Source organism: Drosophila pseudoobscura, chromosome 3 (genome assembly GCF_009870125.1).
Source record: "Drosophila pseudoobscura strain MV-25-SWS-2005 chromosome 3, UCI_Dpse_MV25, whole genome shotgun sequence".
NCBI lineage: Eukaryota > Metazoa > Arthropoda > Insecta > Diptera > Drosophilidae > Drosophila > Drosophila pseudoobscura.
Window position 1 is genome coordinate 12,992,513 of NC_046680.1, and position 23,094 is coordinate 13,015,606.

Here is a 23,094-nt window from a genome sequence, read left to right on the forward strand (position 1 = left end):
GAAAAGGAATAGCGAGGAATGAGCGAGGGGATCGAGGAAATCGAGATAGGAGCTATTATTAAAACATTACGTTATATACATAATAATAATTATAATAAAAAGCATGGATAAACATTAAAAACATGTGACTAAGAAAACCACACACACACACATACACACACACCCAAAAAACGGAAGAAAAAAACAACTACAAAACAAACGAAAGCGAAACAAAAATTAAACACAAGTAAAAGTTCATATAACATTGAGAATCAACTAAAATTAAACAACATTTCACGATGAGTAAAAACGTAAAATAAAAGTAATACAAAACAAAAACAAAAACGAAAACGAAAACAAAACAAATAACAATAAAATTCGATTACAAAAACAAAAAAACAACAACAAAAACAAGAAACATGAACAAGAAAATTACAACAACAAAAGGTTATTTATGATGCGATTTAAACAATAAAAACGAAAAATAAATAAAACGAGAAAAAAAATACAAATTTAAACAGAATTTGAAATTGTCTTATAGATTAACCGGAACTGGTTGATAAACATCCCATCGCCATCCACCCAACTCACGGCTGATCGGCGTATACAATGCACACTATACAACGAGTATATCCATGTTGTGTACGTTTTTCGTGGGAGGGGAACCACACACGAATCGCACTGTTTATTAAACATCAGCGAGAACTAAAGGTTGTCTATATTCAACAGTAAATTAATGAGGCAAACATTGAGCAGTTTATTGCCTGCTCGGGGCACAGGCACGCTCAACTCTCGGGGATCTTTGCTCATACTCGCGATACGGCTTACAGTGCGTTTCATAGGCGCATATTGTGAAGGTCGGGTCGGGCCACTTCAGTGATAAACGATTTAGTTCACTTCTAAAAGCTCTAGAAATCGAAGTAATATTTCAACTATGACTTCGGGGAAGCATTCAATCACACAGTAGCTATGAAACGTACTGTTTTTTCTAGGAGGCACACGCACGCATTCAGGGCAATCGGCTACAATCAGTAACGTAACAGTAACAGTTAAAGCTAAGGCCCTAATCATCACACAAAACAAAAAGTCAGCTGAAGAATTTGCTCAGGCAATTCAGAAACCGCCAAAGAAGGGCATAAAGAAACAGCTCAGACAATATACTATATATAGTAGACATAATCGTACAGTTGTATAGTTTATATGTGGTTGTTACTCATCTTAGATAAGGCACTCATCGCCTAGAGGGGGGTCTGTGCGAGTTGCGAGAACAGCAACGCAACGCAATGGACCGAACAACTGACGGTTGTGGGGCACATATTGTGGTTCTGTTTATGGGGGTTAGTGTCGTCCAGTTAATTGAATTAAGTAAGTCACTTATCGAACGCGTGACTAACAGTTAATTGTTTGCTTCGATTAGCAATGTGTTTCGCTGTGCTGTGCACATTTAACCTCACTGACAATTGTCTGTTCATCGGATCATTCATCATATCTAGTATACATACTTTATCTAGGGTTCTGTCTGTCTGTGGCACATTTTTGTTTGTATGTATGTATACGGTATTGTCTTTATTCGTTGTTGTCTTATATAAGTTAACAAGTGCGTCTAAGTATATTAAGTTAGTTGGCTTTGATTAGGATTACACTAGAGATTATCACTAAAACATGGAGGGTGACGACGTTGACTGGGCTGGATTGGATTTTGGACCCCCGGACTGGGCGCAAGAATAGGGAATTTCTGAATTAAATGAGCTGCTCTGCTGATCCCAGCCGCTTGGAGCTCACCCCGGGGTCTGCAGTTTGCTGCTGCTGCGCGAGAACAGCACCTTCTTCAGTATACTGGGCTGCCACTTGATGGAGCTCTTCTTGCTCTCTGACGTCGTGGAGATGTTTGAGCTGCTGGCGCTGAGCGTGCGCTCGCGCTCCGTGACATTGATGGTGCTAATTGAGTGCGCATGCCGCAACGGTTTGCCGGTAGTGCCGTTCAGGTTACGCGGCGTCTTGCCAAAACTAATCTTTATTTTGCCAAACAACTTGTCCTTCCGCTTCGGCTTTGGCTCCGGCAGCGGGGCACTGGTGTCGCCTGTCATCGACACAATTGTGGCGTCCTCCTCAATGGCCTTGTAGCTGTAGTTGGGCAAATCGGTGACGTCTTTGTCGTTGATCTGTATCCGTATGTTGGGCGTAGTCACCCGCTGAGGCGGCACCTCCTCCGTCGGCGAGGGTCTGTGTGGTGCATGTAGTGTACTTTGGTTTACTGAGAACAAGCCGGGAACGGAATATGAACTTACGTTTTCACCTGCCGCGTCGAGTATATGGAGAAGGCGTCCAGGTCGTGCAGCGATCGGGCCAGCTTGTCCCAGAAATTATATAGCTTGGAGTCGCCGGCGTACTTGATATGAGTGTATATGCCCAGCGTCTGCGGTATGTGCATGTCGGGCTTGTACAGAATGGGGATGATCTTGCGCGTGTGATTCTCTACAGGGGAACGAGGGGGACCTGTAATTGGGACTTCTCTCATCTGGCATGCACATGGCACGGCACTCACCGATCTGTATCTTTTGGGTGAAGTTGACGAGGTACGTGTTCTCTGGACTCCGGAGAAACTCCTCCGTGAGCACAACGATCAAGTGATTACAGCGGGTGGCCATGAAGTGGGACAGCTGCACGTGCTCGAAGGGCACTCCCATTAGCATGTCGCGGTGCCGCAGGAAGAGCTGAAAACGGACTCCCCTCCGGTTAGATGGAGGTCACGCACACAGGCAATGAAGGTGATCGCGACTCACCTTGAGATTGTATCGCTCGGACTCCAGGTGGTTCATGATCTCCGTGGCGTGGTCGATGTCCGCCTCCGCGTACAAGACGCAGGCGTTGTATCTGGGCAGGGGCTGGCCCATCTGCACGCATCTCTGGTCATCGTCGCTCAGGATCTGGACGCTCTGACCCACTGTGATATTGTTAGTGTTGGTATTGTTGGCGCTGCTCTTGTTGTTGTTGGTCTCTATGACAGTAGGCGGGCGGTGGGCTTCCACCAGAGCCTGCTGCTGCTCTTGCCTCACATTGTAGCGCCTGGTGTCCTTGGCTGCACGGATCAGAGGGGGGATCATTTAAGATTAGCTAGGGACGGACATGGGGACGTAGATTGCGGCCGGCACCTACTTAGATTCTCCTGGATGTCGTCGCACACATCCCATCGATCGATGATTCCCAGGAAGTGCTCTAGGTGACCGACCTTGGCCGTTTCTGGATTCCGCTGACTCCAGCTGCTAAGCACCAGATCCATTGGATTGTTTGCATATTCCTCGACGAAGCCGCGCTGGTGGGCCAGGGCGGCGATGCCCCGCCAGTCCCGCTCGTAACCCTCCTCCGAGTGGAGTACCTTTTTGCGGTTGAGCATGCGGGCCAGTTGATTGCGCGTATCCGCACTTAGCTCCGATAGTGGGGTTTGATTAAAGCCCCCCGAGCCCGGCTCCTCCGGCACAACCATGTTCGGATAACGATAACGCTGCTGCCGATTCAGATTCCGATCCCAAGTCAAGCCACTGACGTCAGTGGCGCTGCTATGGGTATGATGGCTATGACTATGGGTATGGGAATGGGGGGTCGAGTGCTGCTGCTGCTGCTGCTGGCATACAAATCGAGGGCGCATTCGCACTTGCCGTTTATTTGATTGGAATAATTGGTGTTTGTGTGCCTCGGATATTTATCAACGATAGCAGCCGTTTATCAGTGGGGATGGGAATGGAGATGGGGTTGGGGACCAACAATAAAGAGAAGCGCGTGAGTGGCTATTGTTTTTTCGCTTTTTGGTTCCTCTTCACTTCACTTTTCCACACTCTTTGCTCTTCCGCCTCGTGAGTGTGTGGTGTGGTGTGCGGTTCGAGATCGCGGCCCCACGTTGCGGACGCGGGCGGATGGAACTGGATGTGACCGGGCGTACGCGCGGGGGTGGGTGCTGCGGGGGGCCGATGACGAACAGAACGGCCGTGCGCGAAATGTGCCGAGAGTGACCTCCAGCACCTTGCCGCGTCACCGTCACCAGAGAGCAAGCGCCGACCGTGTTGTTTATCTGTCTGCTCAGCCTTTTCGAGCGTCTGCGTTTTCGTCTGCTGCCTGCGCAGATGATTTTGTTTAAATATTTTTATAAACCAGCAGCACTGACACTCACACTCACACGACCACTGCCACTAACACACACACACACACACACGCCTAAAACACAAAAATAAATTTTAATAGCGTTTTTCGAGACTGTCTGCGACCTGCTCTGGATGGATTGTTGTTTTTCTCTGCTGCGACTCGTTCTGGTTCTGCTTTTCGAATTTGTTTCTGCTTTCTGCTGCGTTGTCGCTCGCGCTTCTGCTCTTCCTCTTCGCAGCACTGTTGTTTATTTTGGTCCGTTTGTACTGGGAAAAACTATATGCACAGCTGCTGCTGTTTATATTCCATTCCTGCCCGATTTCGCGCACTATATTTGCTCTCCCTAATTGCCAATTAATACGATTGTTCACTTTGTTTCATTTTCTTTTCTGCGCAACAGGCGATCGCAGCCCCGGATAGATTATGTTTTACATTCTAACTACACATGTGCTACATATTAGCTACATATTGATGTATTTATAAGCAGCGACACCTGACGGGCGGAATGTTTACGTTTGTTGAAAAATACTGGAAAATACTACGAAATGTTAGAAAATACTCAAAATACAATGAAATGTATAAAGTATGCAAGGTGTATGAGCTAGACATGGTGTCTAGGCTGGCAAGTAAATATCTTCCGTCCCTCGGAAATATTTCTCTCTTTTTCAAAATATACCGTTTCAGATATACCCGAATTGATTCTACTTAACGACGAATAATTTTTAAAATAATGTTGCTGTTGCTAACAGTCGACATAACATTCGACATGCCAGCCAGTACAAAAGACGACTTAACAGTTCATGGCATGAAGTTCCAATTTCTGCTGATGGATGGCGCTAATGACTATTTTACATTGTGTCGAATGTAAATGGGCTAAGCTCGGTTTTTCATCATACGACACGCTATTGAGACCCAATATCCTCCCAAGAAGTGTTTTTTTCAACGATATTGCAAGCGTGAAGGGCTTCTACCACGCGAACGAGCTGAAGGCCACAAGTTGCAGCGCGGATTTACCTAGATCAACTTCTTCGTTGAGCAATCCCCTGAACCTTGAAAGTAGCCACTGGAAGTATCTGTCCACCTGCTCGCCCCAGGAGCCCACCTCCCGCTCGAGTACTAAGCCGCCTGGGCGACTGTCGGGCGCGGCGACGAGATGCGCTGGCACATTGAGATGTGGAACTCGTGGAACAGCGAGGATCAGCGCATGTCGTAGACCGCAGCTACGAGCCGCCAAGCTGGAATATCGCCAGGACATATACAATGCCTCGGAGCGTCTTGACAAGAGCGTCACGATCCTGGAGTTCAAGAGCAGGAACTGACCTCCACAGACGACCTGCCTCTAACGCCTTCAACGTGGTCAACAGGAAGATCCGAAAGCACGAGCAGGTGCCGCCGGTCTCCTCGCGCCGCGTGTTCATCAAGTCCTGTGGCAAAGGTGAGTGGCCCTCGCAGAACCCCTTCAGGGATATTTCTCCAATTATTGGCTCTTTGCAGAACTGGAGGCTGTGTTTGCTAGCACCTACTCCTTCACCCAGCCGCCTGGTCTACGCCGCGGGCGTGAAGCTGATGAACCTGGGCGAGTCCTACTAGGCACCCAATGCGAGGACCGTGGAGTTCAACAGGTTGTTGAACAGTTCAACAGCCAGGTTGGCTGCCACCATCTTGGAATCCTTTAACGTCATCTTGGGTCTCCTTCCCGGATACTAAAGGACGGAGATTCTGGCCTGTGAAAAGTAAGTACACCAAATATCCTCCCAAGAAAGAAGTACACGCCCAGATAAATCTCTTCCATTTGTAAATTCAGTTTATTTTCATTTGTTTTTTGAATTCTTGTTGCGCATTTCAATACTTTTCCAGTTACAAATACATTCTGAGATATACTACACATGTGACACAATTGTGATTTCGGTTTTAGTTTTCGCTTTCGCTTTTGATTCAACATTTTCTGCTTGATGAATAAAACGTCGAATGCGTTCAAATGTATTTTATTTTTTTTTCTTCATTTTTTCGTTTATATTTATTTATGCATTGTATTTGCTTTACTTTTCATTTATTTCCACTTTTATGTTTATTTTGAGCAACAATTAACAGTTAAAGTTGATTCCTTTGCGTCAAGTTGGAAGTTTTATCAGTTTTTTTCGCGTATGTGTTGTGTTTCTTTTCGGTTTTTTTTTGTTTATTTCAGTTGTTAATTAATTTAATGTTTATTTATGCGGTGTATTCATTTATTGGTTTTTCCCCATCCGTTTCCGCTTTCCTATTTACATTTGGGTGTGTGTGTGTTTGCGTGTTGGTGTGTGGGTGTGTGTGAGTGTGTGTTCTTTGCGTTCGTATTTTCATTGTAAATAATTGCTCAAAATGGATTTGGGCACCAAAGTCTCTCGTTCAAAGGCTAAAAAGTTTGATTTTGCGGGAAACAATTTTGATTGTTGTAATACTTAATATGCTGTTTGCGTTTGTTATGAGTATTTCCAGAATGTACGAGTACTCCTCACTGGATTCGCCTCGGCTGTAGTTAGTTTTATTTATTGTTGTATAATAATTCAGCTTACAATTTACACACTTACATAGCTCTACGCATAATTACAGACAATTTATTTTAGCTATTAACTGTTTGGTTTCCTTTCTGGCGACTCTTCGCTTCATGAATCCTGAATCATGGATCATGCATCATGCATCATGCGTTTGCTTTAGCACGGCTTAAATTAGTTTTGCAAACCTAGTAAATACATACTCGTACAACCAGCTGCCATTTGCGATTTGCCATTTGCCATTTTCCATTTCCCATTTCCCTGTCTGAATCCCCCTAAATGCCATTACTAAGTATCGTACTTTTTCTCTTGTGCGTCTGTGTGTGTGTGTTTGTGTGTTTGTGTGTTGTGTCTTGTCATTATTTGATGTCTGGTCAAATGTGAAATTGATTCCTTGACCAAAATGCAAATCTTATAAATCTGTTTATCTCTGTATCTGTGCTTGGGTCGGTGTGTCTGTCTGTGTGTGTGTGTTGTTTTTTGTGTCTATCGCACTGGTAATGCTCTCAACACCGATCCGGTTTAATGCGTTTTCAATGTTTATTTCTGAAATTGTATTTAGCTAATTTAAAGCTTTTCATTTCCTTAGCTGAACACCTCTCCCCCCTGAAACACCAATGTGTGTGTCCGTATGTGTGTGTATCTACTCGTATATGCATATGTATGTGTATGTACATATGGTAAGCCCCGCGGACCGTCTGCGTTTTCTTCATCTGTTTAGATCCAATTAATTGACTGCCCGAAACAGATTCGGTCACAAAACCTTTGGAAAATGTTTGCCGCCTGGCGCAACACTCAAAGGGAACTGGTAGACGGGGGGTGGGGGGGTGGTCTAGGGGGTCTTGCAAGCTGTCCAAAGCTGAAACCGATAGAATTTTGCTTCAAGCTAAATTTTTCGTCAAACCTGCAACTCAGTTAGCATAGGAAATATGAAAATATATAGTACCTACTACTATATACTCGTATGTACATATATATGTATGTATGTATACCTGACCGGGGCAATGCGAATTGGAGAGTCTGCCCCTTGGGCCACAAATTAATTTCAACATTGAACACCTAAAAAAACATTTAACCTTTTAGCTTAGTTTCACTTAATGTAATGCCATTTAAAATTAATTCGACAACAAGCTCGTTTTGCACTTAAGTAACCGTTTCACATCGATCCGCTAATTTACTAACATTTATTTACTCGTCTGCTATTTAGTTAGCTATTTAGTTATTTAGTTATGCTATACATCAATAATTATTCTCCCCGATTCTTCGCTCCAAATGCGAATGAAACTATTGAATATTCCGCTCCCTTGGGATTTTCCAGCTATGCATTGTATTAGAATTATTGTTATCATTATGCAAATTGTGTTTATTCGAAATGTATCTCTGGAATACTCGTACTGTATTTTTCCTTTGCCTTTTCCTAGTTCCTCTTCCTGTTCTTAGAGTTACAAAAACTTTTCGTTTCGTTTCGATTCGTGTGTTTTGCTTTACTTCTTTCTTTAACATTTACTTGGGAGTACTTGTTTCAGTTAACAACATAGTTTTAAATACACATAACTATAGGTTTATTGACCAACTCCACTTTCCTATCGACGCCACCCGTTCGAGGAGGAAAAACCAAATGGGAAAACTTGAGCAAACAAAAAATTGAAACCATTTTGTTAATCCGAACTGAACAATCGAAACCTTGGCTCAATTTTCTTGTTAAGGGAAGTGGTGGCGTCGCTCCTCAACCTCATCGAGGGATTAAGCCCCAAGCACAACAATTACGATACAAACAAGACAGTCCTTTCTGGTCCGTTCGGGGAATACATCAAAAGAAAATCATCAGTAAAGCAAATCGAACAAACTAATCTTTCGTGGGCAAACCAGATCGGACTGTACCTGAACATTTACTATATTGTACATACAATGCCATTGCAGCAACTCTACTAACAACGTTTTTTGACTATTGACTCTTACTTAGCACTAGACTGGATCACTTTTGGTTTTACTTTAATGTGTAATGTTTAATGTTTAATCTTTAGTGTTTAGTGTTTAGTGTTTAATGTTTAACGTTTACTTTAGTTCAATTCGCGACTCCTCTGATCGTCTAACAATGGTGGGCATCTAACCGGATGCTGCTCTCTCCTCTCACCTCTCATTTAGATGCAAAACAAGTGATTTCTCCTTGGGGGGTTTCTGCCTTCATTTTGTTTTTCTCGAGCACTTCGGAGTGCTGCTCCTCCATTCCATTCCTTTGATTTGTTTTTTTTTTTTTTTTTGTTTTATTATTTTACCTTTGTGCGCATAACATTTGTGTGTAGGGGGGTGGGGGAAGATAGCAGGACATCTGGAGGAAGGAAGGAAAGAGTACTTCCCCTGTTTGACTGCCACAACTCTTGTTGCCGCTTCTGACACACAGCCATCTTGTTGTGGTATCTCATCCGGTGGCATCTGCCCCAGTCGGCGGGTGTCACTTCCTTCCCTCCGCCTGCTTATTGTGGCCTGCTCCTGCTGCTGTTGCTCCTGCTCGGTTGTTATGGAACGTGCATCAACTGTTGCCGCTGCAACATCAGCTCCGTTCGGTTCTTCATCATCCGCGTGCGCTCCATGTTCTCCCGAATGTTCCGCTCGTTCTCCTGACGGACTGTCGACGGCGAGAGAGGAAGATAGAGTGGATAGTATCAGTGGAAGGGTAAATAATGGGCTCTGCATGCCACAAAAACAAATCTACTCAATTCTTAAGTCTAACTCTAATGGAACAAGCTACAGATGCGACATCTGTAGATACTAGTCGAACATTCACTGCACGCTCGTTGTTATCCAGTTGCATATCGTTTAAACTGCAGTTGAAGTAAATGCCTGTTGATGAATTCTTGAATATAACTTTCATCAATCCAGACTATTTACTTTAAGCACAGTCCAACATTATTTCTGTGTGTGTTCGTGTTGCATTTCCCGGTGTTTCGGTTATGGATATGGTTACGGTTACGGCAGCCGTTTCCGTTTCCGTTCCCGTGTCCGTTTCCACTTTTTGTATTTCGTTTGTTTTTGGTTATCGCGCTCGGATATGACACGATATATGTATGTACGTATTGTTCGAGCATGTGTCTTCCCCCCCACCCCCCGCCCTCGTTGTGGACACACTGTCACGTGCTCCTGCCCCTGCCTTGTGTTGGGCACCCCTCCCCCCTTCGGATTGTCGTCGCGGTTGTTGTTTGCTCAACGCTTTTGTGCATTTTACAGCAGTTTTAATTAACGCTGAACAAATTGGTAGATGGGAATTGGGAGATGGGCGATGGAAAACGGGAATGGGGATGAGTCCTGTACGAGTATTTCCTTGTTGGTGTTGTGTAAAGTGTCAAAATTTGTTTGCCAATCAATCACAAGCACACGAATACAAACGCACACAGATACACTCGTATCTGTACATTTACAGACAGGTCACAGTTGTTGCTTCAGTCCATCCAGGAGTTTGATAGCATGACCCCCCACCCCACCCCCTGGGGCTACATCTACAATATATAGTATACATTCGCAATTGTAATTTGATTGATTTGCTTAGTCTCGGCGGCCACTCCACTTCCCCTTTCCATGGAGTCCCTCCCCTCGCCTTGTAGAATTGCTAATTTTTTTGCCTGCCTTCCACTGCACTTTGTTGCCGGCATTCTGCAAAATGAGCTCGCACCAGAAATTTAATTAAAAAATACTTGCCCTAAAAGGCCACCAAACCAGCCAACACAAACACAAGCGCAAACATACCCACACACACACACGCATACACACACAGAGGCAAGGACAGTGGAAACATTTGAGTAATTTCAACATTTACGCTTTCATTTAATTGCAAAAATTAGTAATAACATTTTAAGCTTCAGCAGCAGCAGCAACGGAAACAGCAACACCCTCAGTGGCAGCCACATGGTGAGTGGGGAGTGTGGAGCGGGGAGGGGGGAGCGGAAGGCGACTTTAAAGTGCTGCAACTGCAGTCTGGATGCAGCCGCATCACACATGGCTGCTGCTGTCGTCATCAAACTAATATGTGTAAGTGGAGCAAAGGCCGCACACTCATACATACGTACACATAGAGTACACATAGAGAGAGCGAGAGGGGGAGAGGGTGGGGGACGAGGACCATGGCTAAACTCTGTCCAGGCATGAATCCCCTGGTCCGTTCTCGGTCCCGTGCTTGTGCCTTTGCATAGGCTATGAGGCGTAATCGCAACGTGTTAATGCCCAGGAAGGCAGGTTGCAGGGGCTGTAGATGCAGGGGCAGGGGCAGGGGTAGGGGTACGGTTAGGGGCAGAATGGGGGCAGAATGGGGGCCTGGTGGCCCAGGTGATGATGCCTGCCATTATTCACTTGGCCAAGTGCTGTTTGCGGCTGCTTTGTTGCTGCTGCTGTTGGGGCAAGTATGAGCTACTCAGCACAATGCCCTTGCCTCGTCTTTCTTTCGGCTTGGCCTCCCCACCGGCTGCAGGGGCATGACCAGAGACTAACTGGACACAATGTCCCCATTTTGTATTCATATTCATGATCATCATTAAAAAGGCGCTCCGTGCTGTCGTTAGAATTAGATTAAAGCATCATTAACTGACGGATATCTTCAGCGTGGTCTTCAAACTCGAATCTGTAGGTATTACCCATAGAACTACCAACTATTTTTACAACCTATCGTTGAATGGTTATGTGTGATAAACGACTAAGGCCCGCTTTTATCATATCTGCCATGTGGCTTCTTCTACAGAATGACTCCTAGTCGAGCCACACTCAGCGTTCCTCTAAGGACATTTGCTCAGCCCTGTGCGTGTCCGTTTGGGGGCAGCACGGCCTACCCGGTCGCGTGTCAGTGCGCACGTGCTGGTGTGTGGGAGGCGGGAAGGGGGAGGCCGAGGGGGAAGCACTGTGAGAGACCAATTAACATATAACTTTCCCACAGGTAAACAAGTTAAATTGTTAACAGCCATTATGGGGCGCTCATAAATGCTGCCGACCAACTTTCTGCCACACCCTCCCCTGTCTCCTCGGTCGCCCTTTTCCTTCTATTCTTGGGGTTTGCCTCAGTCTCGCTCAATCATTCTGTGGCTCTTTGTCTTTCATGTTGTTTAATTATAAATGTGGTGTTGAAAGCAAAAGCTCTCTGCTCCAATGTCCTTACTCCCTCGCCCCGTTGTGTTCCCCAGCCTAACTATCTCGACAGTTGCTTTTGTTGGCGCTGCTTCTTCTAGCCTGTTGCTGCCCCACAACTGCTGCCCCCCATCCCCACCCACTGCCTCTACACCTGGGCCTGGCGGATGAAGGGCGAGGACTAATTAGTTGCCTGGGACTGGGAATTGCTGCCTTCTACTATTGTGCCTTTAAATTGAATTTATCGATGCACTTTTCTGGCTTCCACTCTCCCCCATGGGCTTTCATTTTAACTATTTTACCCACTGGAGAAACATGGCATGGAAAATGCAAAGCCATGGAATGGAAATAATAGAACAGGTGGACTTTCAATTCGGAATGGAAAACAATCGTTTTTAATTGCTATTGCGGATAAAATAGTGGATATTAATTGCGTGATCACCTCGTATTACATCTTGTTCTTGAAAATTGTTATCTGCTTCAACGATTGATTAACTGAGAATAAATCGCAGTGGAAAGAGGAAAATCTAAGATGCAGAATGGCGACTAGATTACTCTTCAATGAGGCTACATAGAACTGGGACTCCCTCTCTCTTTTCTCCTCATATAAAGGTTGCACCATGACTTTTTTGTGGTGTGCCCACATGGAACTGTCAATATCTTGCCTGTTTTGGTATGTGCTGCAAATGCTTGTTGCCACTGGTCCGTCATGCGGTCATGTGGGACATCGTCAGCTTTGGTAGTGGCGGCACTAGGGGGGTGGGTGGCAACAGGGGGCGGCAGCTGCCAGTTGGCAAGGCAAGGCCATTGAAGCCAACTGAGCGCGGGCACTGTCATTGGCATGGATGGTTTTCGCCTTTTGCTTTTCATAATAAACAATTGTTAGTTTTTTACTTTTTTTGTTGCACATTCTACACGCTCTCACTCTCACTCTCCCATCCCCATTTCCACTCCCACTCCCAGTCCCAGTCCCAGTCCCACTTTCAGCCATTCACTCATGGAAAAGTAACCTAGTTTCCATGTCGTCAACGCAAAATTAAGGCTGTGTACGAGACGAGTTGGAATATTCCTCTGCACCGACGACCGACGACCGACACCAGTGTAAGCCAGTGTAATAATAAAAAAAGGAAACCAACTGTACCGTACCGTAATGATGCTGCAAACCCCCACACACACACACCCACACACAGATACACACGTGGGGTTGGCGGTACGCATACCACAAACATAACTATTAAGCGAGAGCATAAAAAGTGAGCAGGATGACGAAGGGAAAGGTCCTCCTCCTCGGCAAGGCCTGTCTCTCGGCCACTCGCACACGCATTCATCCACTTACTCCCCCTCGGAGACGGTTTACCGTTGTTTGTGCCTCACGGCAGACGCACACACGCACATACACGTGCTGATTAGTTTGGCTTTGTCTGCTGTTGCTGCTGCCTGGCTCCTTCTGCGGCTTCTGCTGCAGCCAGAGTCATTAAAGTCAAGGCAAAGTAAGTACAGTATCATTTTGTATGCCTGTGTGCGTGTCTGGGCCCAGGCTAAGGCCCTGTGTGGCGTGCTGTCCGTGTGTGGCAGTCAGGTTGGGAGAGGAGCCAGTTAGCCAGTTAGTCAGTTATGTAATGCTCGGGGATTTTGCTGAGCTTTTGCCAGCTCAATATTTGAGAATTCCTTGTGTTTTGCGGGGGTAATGGCATGGTGGCCTGGTGGCATGGTGGCATGCTGGCATATTTGTATTTGCACAACTTTATGGTCTATAAGAACATATGGCCATGATGCTTCGTCACACTGTCTTCTGTGGTAACTGTGGGTGTGTGTGTGCGTGTTAGGGGATGTTTGTGAGTGTGTTGCATGGTTGACAATGGACAAAAGCTGGAGCCTGACCTCGTTCAATGATTTGCATGAAGTTGTTGCTGGTTCTAGGGGGGGATGACAATGCACTCGGAGAAACACGTACAAATATATTTTTAAAAGCTTAAGTCTTTCAATTCCCCCACGGCACACAACCGACGATTTTAGTTTTTAGTTTTCTTTCAAAGCTTAAATATTTATCACAGATATTTTAAATAAAGCAAAAGTTAAAACTCTTGAGCAACGCACAGCATAACACAACCGTGTCCGGGTGGCCCTGTCATCGGGGAGTTAGAGATCCTTACACAAAAGGCATTGCCTACTTACAGGCAAATCGATTGTTGCAGCTCAATGTCCTGCTCTTGCTGCTGGTGCTCCTACTCCTCCTCCTCCTACTGTGGGCAGTGGCCCAACGTCAATTAGGCAATCCGGCTGAGGGGAATCAGTGTCCGAGCCATGGCGATAGCCGGTGCTGGAGCCGGACCCGGGGTACGGCACAGAGGAAACCCAATTTGCCAACAGGAACCAACAGGAACAGGGGGGACGACGACGAGGAGGAAGAACGTTGAAAGCACGGAATCGAAGCGGAAGCGAAAGCCAAATTGCAAACGAAATCGAGTCTAATCTCATCAGAGGGTGGGGACAACAACTGTTTGGGGGGGCGACGACGACGGTTACTCTCGACAGCATCCTCGTGGGCGTTGGAGTTCATGAGGGCCGCATGCCGGTGTAGTGGACCGGGGTGTCTCTGCTGAAGGAGTGCGCCTTCTTTCCGGACTGGCCCGAGCCGGAGGTGAGCGTGACGACGACGACGAACACGCTGGCGCATACAAGGCACAGGAGCACGGTGGCCAGGACGATGCAGACGATGCGCTTGCGCTTGCGATCCGCCTCCTCGTCCTCGTCGGTCTCGTCGCTCAGCGACTTCTTCTTCAGCTTGTGCGAGCCCCCGCCCACGGAGCCTTTCCGCCCGGCTGCCAGCTTGTGGTGAAAGGGTCGCAGCACCTGGGCGGCGAAGGCTGCGTCCGCCAGCTCGTGTTGGTCGAAGCTCAGCGAGGACTTCCGCTCGAAGCTCGGTCGCTTCTCGTCGATGAAGGCGGCCGCCGCCGCCGACGCAGAGATGGAGATGGGACGGGGACTGCGCTTGATTTCGTCCAGGTTCACGCTCGAACTGGGAACTGCCGTCGACAGCGGACGACTGTTCCGTCGGTGGGGTGAGCTCAGCTCAAAGTCGTCGTCCGCCTGGGCTCCCTGCATTACTCCCGCGTCGCCGATGAAGCTCTTCGACTTCTTCGACGCGCTCAATGTCTCACGATAGCTTCTCAGCCGCATGCTGGCGCTGTGCAGAGCCTTGGCCTGCTTCACGCTCGCGCTGGCGTTGGTGCCCTGGAAGGCGGCCGCTGCCGCCAGGACACCCGGCCGGTGCACGGTCAGCTCCTCCAGGTTGCTGGGCGAGAGGTAGAGCGAGCGTCCGTGCTGTGCCCCCCTCTTGAAGTGGTACGCCGCACTGGCCGCGGCCGCAGCGCTGTGGAGCTGCAGGGGATGGCCTCCGCCCGCTGCTGCTGCCGCTGCGGCCGCCGCCGCCGCTGCGGATGTCGAGGGTCTGCCGTCCAGCTCAAGGCTGTGGGTGCTCTGCTGGCGGGAGTGGGGATGCGGCTCACGTTTCTGCTTGACGCTGCTCGAGGTGGCGGGCGGATGGGTGGCGGTGTGGCTGCTCAGGCCGCCGTCGACAGCCCCCTCGAAGGAGCCAGAGGCCTTGCGCAGCCTCTGCACGGCCACGGCGGCGGCAGTCAGCTGGGCGAGACCCAGCTCCTCCATTTTGGTGTGGCTGTTGCTGCGCGAGCGGGACTCCACGAAGAGCTCGTTTTCCAGCGATAGGTTCGTGGGGGGGAAGAGATTCCGTCCGTCCATGGGCTCCATGAGGTCGTCGTTCAGCGAGGGATGTCGGATCTGGGACTCCACCACGGACTCGGGTTTCGTGCTGGGTCTGCGACCCGGATCGTTAAAAGAGCGATGCGAGCGGCAGCCCCGCCTACTGGGCGACGGGGAACGCGAGATTTCCTTGCCACCGCTGGCACCTCCTGGCGGACCGGGCATCAGGAAGTTGCCGCGCACCGAGCTGGTGCGTCGACTGGATGCGGCCGATCCGGAGGCCACGGCCAACTGTATCTGGTCCAGGGCGGCGGGATCCTGCTGGGCGTGGAAGGAATGCGTTTTCTTCATCTGAAAATTGGTAGACGGATGCACGTCAATAGTGTCGGAGCGCCGGAACATGTTCTTCTTTAGCGGGTGGGTGTGCATCGTCGGGCGTTGGGCGGCGACGACCGTCGGGTTGGGCACATCGTCCACATCGATGAACTGAATGGGGGATGTGCTCCCTCCCAACGTCGAGCGGCCCATGCCCATACCCATACCCATACCCACACCCACACCCAAGCCCGCTCCATCGCCCAGGCTGCTGCTGCTGACCAGATAAATGTCCGGCTGCTGGCGGTGCTGCTGCTGGTGCTGGTGCTGCTGCTGGCCCTGGCCGAGCACCGGGCTCACCGCGTGGGAGGTGGGTGAGCTCGACGGAAGCGGATGCGGATGCGAATGCGGATGCGAATGGGGGTGTTGGCGGTGCGATTGCTGGTGGTGCGATTGCGATTGCGATTGCGACTGCGTATGCCTCGCAGCAGCGGCCTGTGCGGCCAAATGCTGAAAAGTGTGCAGATGCATCTGTTGTTGTTGTTGTTGTTGTTGTTGTTGCTGGTGGTGTAGTTTTTGTTGTTGTTGTTGTTGTTGCTGATGGTGTAGCTGTTGTTGTTGTTGGAGGAGGTGGTGATGGTGTTGTTGGCGGGCAGAGAGAGCTGGGGAAAGGGCACCACTGCCAGCGCGCTGGATACCGGGGGCTGGATGGGGTAGATGTTGCTGTTGTGCTGGGAGGGCAAGGGTCTGCGGAGGATGGAGGGCGACTGCCGACCTGGAAAGGGGTAGCGGCGAGGCGGAGCGATGGATCAGCGGCTGCTCACTGATGAGGATGCCATGCTCCATGTCGAGCTCAAGATCGAGATCCATGTCCAGACCGAGATCTCCCATCGATACGGAGGACGTGGCGGGGGCGTAGTTGTCGATGGCCATGGAGAGGGATCGATGGATTGGCTTTAGCTTGGGTGGTTTCTTTTTGGTGGCGGGATTGTCAAAAGACGAGGTGCCCGAGGTATGCTCCTCGTCCGCCCCTCCCGCCGTCAGATAGGGGTCATAGCTGTGCACGGCCACCACATGCTGGTGGCGCTGGTGGTGCGATTGGTGGTGCGATTGCTGCTGCTGCTGTTGCTGATGTTGCGACGACTGCTGATGCTGCTGACCACCGCTGGTGCCGCCGCGCTCCATGCGGTAGTAGTACTGCCTGGGGTATCTATGGTAGTAATGTGCAATTGTGGTGCTGGTATGTGGTTTGGTGGTATCAGAGGATCAGATATCGGAGGAGCAGATCGGAAGGAAGACCAGGACTGGTTGTGGATGGTTCTATTCGGTTTGGAGCGGTTCGGTTCGGTTCGGTTTGATTTGGTTGCGGGTCGGGTCGGATCGGGTTTGGTTCTACTGTCGTGCCCCCGACACGACGACACTGACCTGCCTTCAGGCTGCCACAATCTGTGGTGGTGCTGGTGCTGGTGGTTTCTCTTGCTTTTGCTTTTCTTCTGGTTGTTTGCTGCTGCTTCTTAACGGTGGTTTATGAAGGTGGTGCTGATTGGTGGATTTGTTGGTGTTTGTGGGGTGCGTGCTCTATTTCTCTAGGTGGTAACTACTTGGGTGCTACACACACACACACGCACATAAACGTACACCGATCGAGGGTTTGGCGTGGGGCGGATGCGGGACACATACATATGTGGCTAGCGGGGTGGTGGTAGTGGCGGTGGAGGTGGTGTTGTTGGTGGGAGGTACACACAGAGAGAGACACACACTCACACACTACGACGGGAACACCAAGAGTGTGGTAGTGCAAAGGCATTCGGCAAGCAAAGGGACAGGACGAGCGAAAAATGCTGCTGCAGCTGGTAATTTGTCGGTATTAATTTTGTATTAATTTTGGTATTATTTGCATTTTATTTCGGTGTTTTCTTTTTTGCTTGTGCGTTTCTCTATCACTGTTGCTGGTGTTCTTGCGGTTGTTGTTGTTGTTGTTGATGATGATTTTTCAGTTAATTTTTCTCATTCTAGTTCGTGCAATTGGATTCCTCTTTGTGCGCTCTCTCTTTTCTCTCTCTTTCTCTCTTTCTCTCTATCTCTCTCTATTTTATTGTCACATTGTGTATACGTGCTTTTTGTAGTTATTGTTGAAATGAGTTTTTGAAACAATCTTTTTTGTTGTTGTTGTAAAAAATTCTTTATAATGTGTTGTTGTTGATGTTGTTGGTGTTATTCTTGCTAAAGTTTTTTTTTGTATTATATTGTTTTTGTTTTCTGTTTCTTAAGTTTTTGAATTTGCTTTCTACACTCATTAAAATTGGCAAATACAAAAGCACAACTAGAAGTAAAGAGAGAAATACGTAAAAAAGTATTAGCAAGCTGGACGGCGGGTGGGGTGTGGGGTGTGAGGGTTTGGGTGGTTGCAGGGCGGTGGTTGGCGGTGGTGACTGATGCATTGTGGGGTGTACGAGTGTAAAGGTGTGTGTGCCTTGTGCAGAATCGTAGAGTCGTAGGTGAATGAATGAAAGCCAGCAAGAGTGTGTGTGGGGGGCAGAGAGTAGCAGAAAACAGAGGGAAAGCAAACCAAATGGGTGGGGGACAAGAGTATTAGTGGAATAGAGTAAAAGAATGCGCCAAAGCAGCTGCTAATTGAGTCGAGTCAATTATCTCATCTTATCTAATTGGAGAACAATAAAACTTAGTTCGCTGTCAATTATAAGTGTCTGAAGGGCTAAAAATCAGTCGGTGAAGAAGTGTTGTTCATGAGTAATCTGTTGCCCCGTTACAAATAAGCTCACGCTTTAGTTCTTCTCTGTAACAGAGCCAAAGCGTTGTTAACAGTTTACAGGTTAACAGCCTGTTACTGCTATCGGTTACAGTGCACTGTTTGCGCTTTGAGAGCGGATCGCGTGCTCGCTGGTGATTGACGCTTTAGTTGTTCTCTGTAACAGAGCCTAATCGCTGTTAACACCCCAGGTTAACAGCCTGTTACTGCTCCCGGTTAAAGCTCTGCTTTAACAGCTGCTCTCTGTTACAGCACACTGTTTGCGCTCTGAGGGCGGATCACGTGCTCGCTGTCACGATCCAATCATTAGTTTCCCATAAGAACTTTCAATAATAATCACCTAAATCACCGAAATCGAGTTCCACTTTGCATTGCCCACAAAATGTTAATTTCTCTCCACTAAATTTTGCTATAAATTATTAAAACGGTAATCCATTTAGTTGTGGTTCCACTGTGTCATGACTTTACAACCCTTTTACGATGGCCGACTGGCCATAAGTTGATCACGTAGCGGACTCTAATCAAATTTAATCTATGGAAATGCCAGAATCGTTTGCACAAACCACAATTCCCAACCCGCAGCACCCATCCCACTCCTCACTCCCTCTCCTACTTTTTACCAACTGCGTTAACTCGTTGGCCAATATAATTCATCATTCAGGCATACCTTTTGGCAGGTCCAGGCCCAGACCGAGCCTCGGCACCAGAGCCGGGGAATCGTACGAAACGTTTTGCATAATTTAAATCGACAGGCCACAAGCCCCCTCACTCCCATCCATCCATCCCTTCATCCTCTCCGCCTGCCTTCCTTCTGTCGTGGATCGAAAGTCCTTTGGCAGTGCCACTCGCAGCGTTAATTTTTCAAAGCTCATTGATGGATGAGCGCTCCACGGATGACATTTATGTACGTTGGCAAGCTCTCGGCTCTCAAATGATGCCCAAACGAAGCTTGTTAAAAATTAACGCCAGAAGTTTCTGCCGATCCCTTGAAACTTACCACTCCCCATGCTCCTGGCACCCTCTTCCCCAACAAAAACGAGTTAAACATATTAAAATTTGCTTATGCAAGAAGGTAAAGACCCCCGCTCAAGGACTGCTCAGCCTGGGGCCTGGAGTCCAAATGCCCAGAAGACACTTAACATCACGTACTTTAAATATGTTTAACGGAGCTTAAGCGAAATGAATTGTGGTTGGGGCGGGTTGGGGCAGGGCGGCAGCGCCTATGCGGAGAAATATGTACACATATCTATGTACACTGTGAAAAGCGCACACAACAGTTCAATTGTTGACAGGGTTAACTCTCCTTTAAGAATGCTTTAGTATTGGGAATACATGTCCCAAAAGAAGGCGTTTTCCTCAGTGTGCAACCGGAGCACCTGCTATCTGATGCGTACCGTCTATTTGTAACCATATACCATTGTCAATGGCAACCTCTGTGACTGGTTTGCCATCCAAAGGGAGGCAGTGGCAAGGAGAAAGTGTGGCAAGGAGCGAACATAAGCCTGCTGGAGTCGAGAGTGACTGCTTTGTTCATGGCCTTCTCTGGCTGGATCCTGTGTCTCGACTTGTCACATTTCGGAGCAGTTTAAGTTTTGAGACGAATTCTCTGCAAATCCTAGACACCGTTTAGAAAAGGAGATTTTTTCGGTATCGTGTTAGGGTCAAAAGCTCTACTGTGATATGTAACCCCACAAAAAGGTCCTGTTGCAAATACATATATGCATTTGATCCTTCTCTAGTTGCTCTTAGTGGTTCCCAAATGTAGCACCCTATTAAGCTGTCTCTCGCCACCTTGCGGTATATTAATTTCCCATTTCTTTGCCCAAGTTAACACAATTTGTATCTCATTTAGCTACGCCCCTCAACCCCAGCCAACCGCACACAACAGGGCCCGCGGAACGCCTCGCTTAATTGACATAAACAATAGTTAATTAACATAAAACTAACATTTACACACCGCCAGTAAACCCAATTTAAACAGCCATACGTGCGTAATTAAGTCCGCCCCCAGTCTGCCCCCCAAGTGTCGGTGGAAAAACGATTAAGGGCGAGAGGGCCAGTGTGAGTGGCTGGATGGGTGCTAGATATAGTGTGAAAATCAAAGTGGCATTAAACGAACGCCCACGCACTTGGTCAGGATCTGCCGGATACTGCTGGATGGTGGCTGTAACCAAGGGAGTCGGGAATGAAAGACCAAATGGAATTGGGAGTGGGCTGTGGGCTAGCGTAAGCGGAAACGGCTTTGGGAGTGGTAAAACGAACACAACTTCGGTTAAGGGTGAGCAATTAGTTTCTCTGGTTTCTGGTTAAGCAGAGGCTCAAAACACTCGGAGGAACACGTGCTGACAACCGACGACAACAGATGACACTTAATCGTATTAAATCGGGCGCGGTTGCACTGAATTCTTTTGGGCCTGGCCATAAATGTATTTGCACAAGGACAACTCAACGATTCCTCTGCTGCTGCTGTCGAGTCCTGCAGTAATCCGATTAAATGCCGAAAATTATGCAAGGAAATGCATCCTCCCGTTTGCTTGCACTCATCAAAGCGATGTCCTCGACGGGGCTGCCGGAGCAGCGAACTCCCGTGGCTCCAGCTCACACACCCCTACGTCGTCTCTTCCCCTTCCCACTCCCCCTCACCATCCCTTGATCCACTCGCACAATTAAATTTCCCCCCCTCTCTCTCTCTCTCTCACGCACATAAATGGTTTCCTTTTGCTGATTATACTTTATACTGCAGCCGGGTATCTTCACTCAAATGCGAAGGTTGCGATTCCGAGTGAAGTGATTCGAATACCTGGATTCGGGTCCCCGGGCAGGCGCATTCTAAGCTTAATCCATTTTCCATTTTAATTGCATTCTACACGATGGGGAAAACTGAAACGGAAACTGAAACGGAAACTGAAACTGAAACTGTTTATACACCCAATGAGGAAAATCCGTTTTAAGTGATTTTCTACGGCTAAACAAACTTTGGGGCTCTCGAGATACTTAAGTGCAGTGCATTGCATTCGAGAACAATTAACTAAGTGATTGGGACAGAGAATCACACAAGTGTGGTGATTAAACCAAAATTTCATTCACTGTTCTGTCTGTTTTGTGTGTGGAGCAGGAGAAAACTATTTGACAAGTCACTTAATCTAATAACAAGTGTTTGAGGTAATGGCTGAAAGGCCACTTCTTTTTCTGTTGTTCATTCATATTAATCAATTTGTGTCTCCTTGGGGTGTTTATAAACATCTCTTTCATCCATCTAATCTCAGCTTCTGGCTGTGGGGAGACGTTTGGCTGTTCGATTGTTTATAATCAATTTGCTTCTTCTCAACTTTCTCTCTTTATGGAGCCTCTCTTTCAAGCTTGCTTTTGTTGGTAAAGCTCTTCATTATACTTCTTTATATATCCATTAACGTGACCCGTAAACACTTTATGGCAGTGTCTTTCCTCGTGCGACTAGCCAAAGTTTTCCCCATTCTTTAAGCTTTTCCATGCCCCCCCCCTGCTGCTACTACTGCCACTGCCGCCTACTGCTGCAAGCAGTGCCTGCAGTCATGCAATATTATTTTAAGACAAATTCCACAATCACAGTGTCCCTGTGTCTGGCTCTAGAGGGGAGTCCCGTCACGGCTCTCTCCCCGCTCTTTCTCGCTGCTTTCTCTTCATTTTTTTTTTGTTCTTTTCTTTATTGTTGCAGGCGTTTCCTTGGGGCTGCTGTCAGTGGCAAAAATGCAGAAGCTAAAGTCGCAGGGAATGGCCGCTGAGCGTTTTGGACTTTCAATTTAATTTGAATTGTTTTTTGGATGGCAAGCATTTTACTGATTCTTCTGCTGCCACTGCTTCAAGTCTTAGTTTGGGCCACGCCCTGTACATAAGCTTATTAGGAGCGCTTAGTTCTTTAATAAACAATCGTAAAAACTTTCGAAAATACTGGCGAGTGCAGGCAACAACTCTGGCCGCCCTCATCCATCCTTCACCGCACATCGGCCATCAGGCTTCAGAGACGGAAATCTAAACGAGGAATTACGAACACACACAGAAAACATGAACTTTTCCGGGGGAATAGGAGGATGGAGGATGGGGGTTGGATGGGTGGATAGTGGCCGGGTCCCCGGGTCAGTTGTGGCAGCCAGAGCCAGAGAACAGCAACAGCCACAGCGCCATCGGTGGCAAATTCAATTAAATAACTGCAGAGTAAAACTTTCACAAAACACAATTCAACAAATTCTTGAATGCTTTGCTACACTTTTGACACAATTTATACACATTCTGTCGCCGCACTCGGCTGCCGGCCCACATCTCCCACCCAATCAAAGAACCCTGGAGCGCACTCTTCCCTCAGACGACTAAGCCATGCCTGATAAATCGTTGACCAGCAAGCATGTAAGTGGCTCCAGAAATGAACTAAAAATTTCATCCAAAAACTTTACCCTCTGTACGTACTCTTCTACAGATTTTTGAGGACCCATAAACCACAGAAACAGAAACAGAAACAGCAACAGCAACAGCTCCTAGAGAAGATTCACCATCATTCCATTT

At 47.8% G+C, this 23,094-nt stretch overlaps 2 protein-coding genes across 5 annotated transcripts in view; both read right to left on the reverse strand.

Moving 5' to 3' along the window:
• Positions 1–1,522: 1,522 nt before the first annotated feature.
• Positions 1,523–4,575, reverse strand: Myd88 (myeloid differentiation primary response protein MyD88). Its single transcript, XM_001361028.5, has 5 exons — positions 3,136–4,575; positions 2,763–3,058; positions 2,525–2,693; positions 2,268–2,454; positions 1,523–2,202 (listed from the first exon to the last, which is right to left on the reverse strand). Exons 1-5 carry the CDS (start codon positions 3,623–3,625, stop codon positions 1,758–1,760), a joined length of 1,587 nt encoding a protein of 528 aa, XP_001361065.3. The 5' UTR covers positions 3,626–4,575; the 3' UTR covers positions 1,523–1,757.
• A 1,323-nt stretch (positions 4,576–5,898) lies between these two features.
• LOC4804516 (uncharacterized) overlaps positions 5,899–23,094 on the reverse strand; it is a 68,702-nt gene continuing 51,506 nt past the window's right edge. The window contains exons 1-3 of one of the 4 annotated variants that reach the window (XR_004468673.1): positions 17,214–17,250; positions 13,929–15,824; positions 5,899–9,273 (exon numbers count right to left, since the gene is read on the reverse strand). Coding sequence is in view for 1 of the 4 variants with exons in the window: in XM_001361030.5 (XP_001361067.4) it covers positions 9,164–9,273 (110 nt within the window). In the remaining 3 variants the exon portion in view is untranslated. Of the gene's footprint in view, positions 9,274–13,928; positions 17,725–23,094 lie in introns of those variants that run through there. The other 3 variants (XR_004468672.1, XR_004468671.1, XM_001361030.5) reach the window with 3 other exon arrangements.

What these genes read in the sequence shown, in the direction of transcription:
- Myd88 (XM_001361028.5), bottom strand. Translation starts at nt 3,625, where the DNA reads ATGCGCCCTCGATTTGTATGCCAGCAGCAGCAGCAGCAGCACTCGACC. An exon ending in CGACATCCAGGAGAATCTAA is followed by an intron (nt 3,059 to 3,135) that starts GTAGGTGCCGGC and finishes TGATCCGTGCAG; the next exon opens with CCAAGGACACCAGGCGCTAC. An exon ending in TCGACGCGGCAGGTGAAAAC is followed by an intron (nt 2,203 to 2,267) that starts GTAAGTTCATAT and finishes TGCACCACACAG; the next exon opens with ACCCTCGCCGACGGAGGAGG.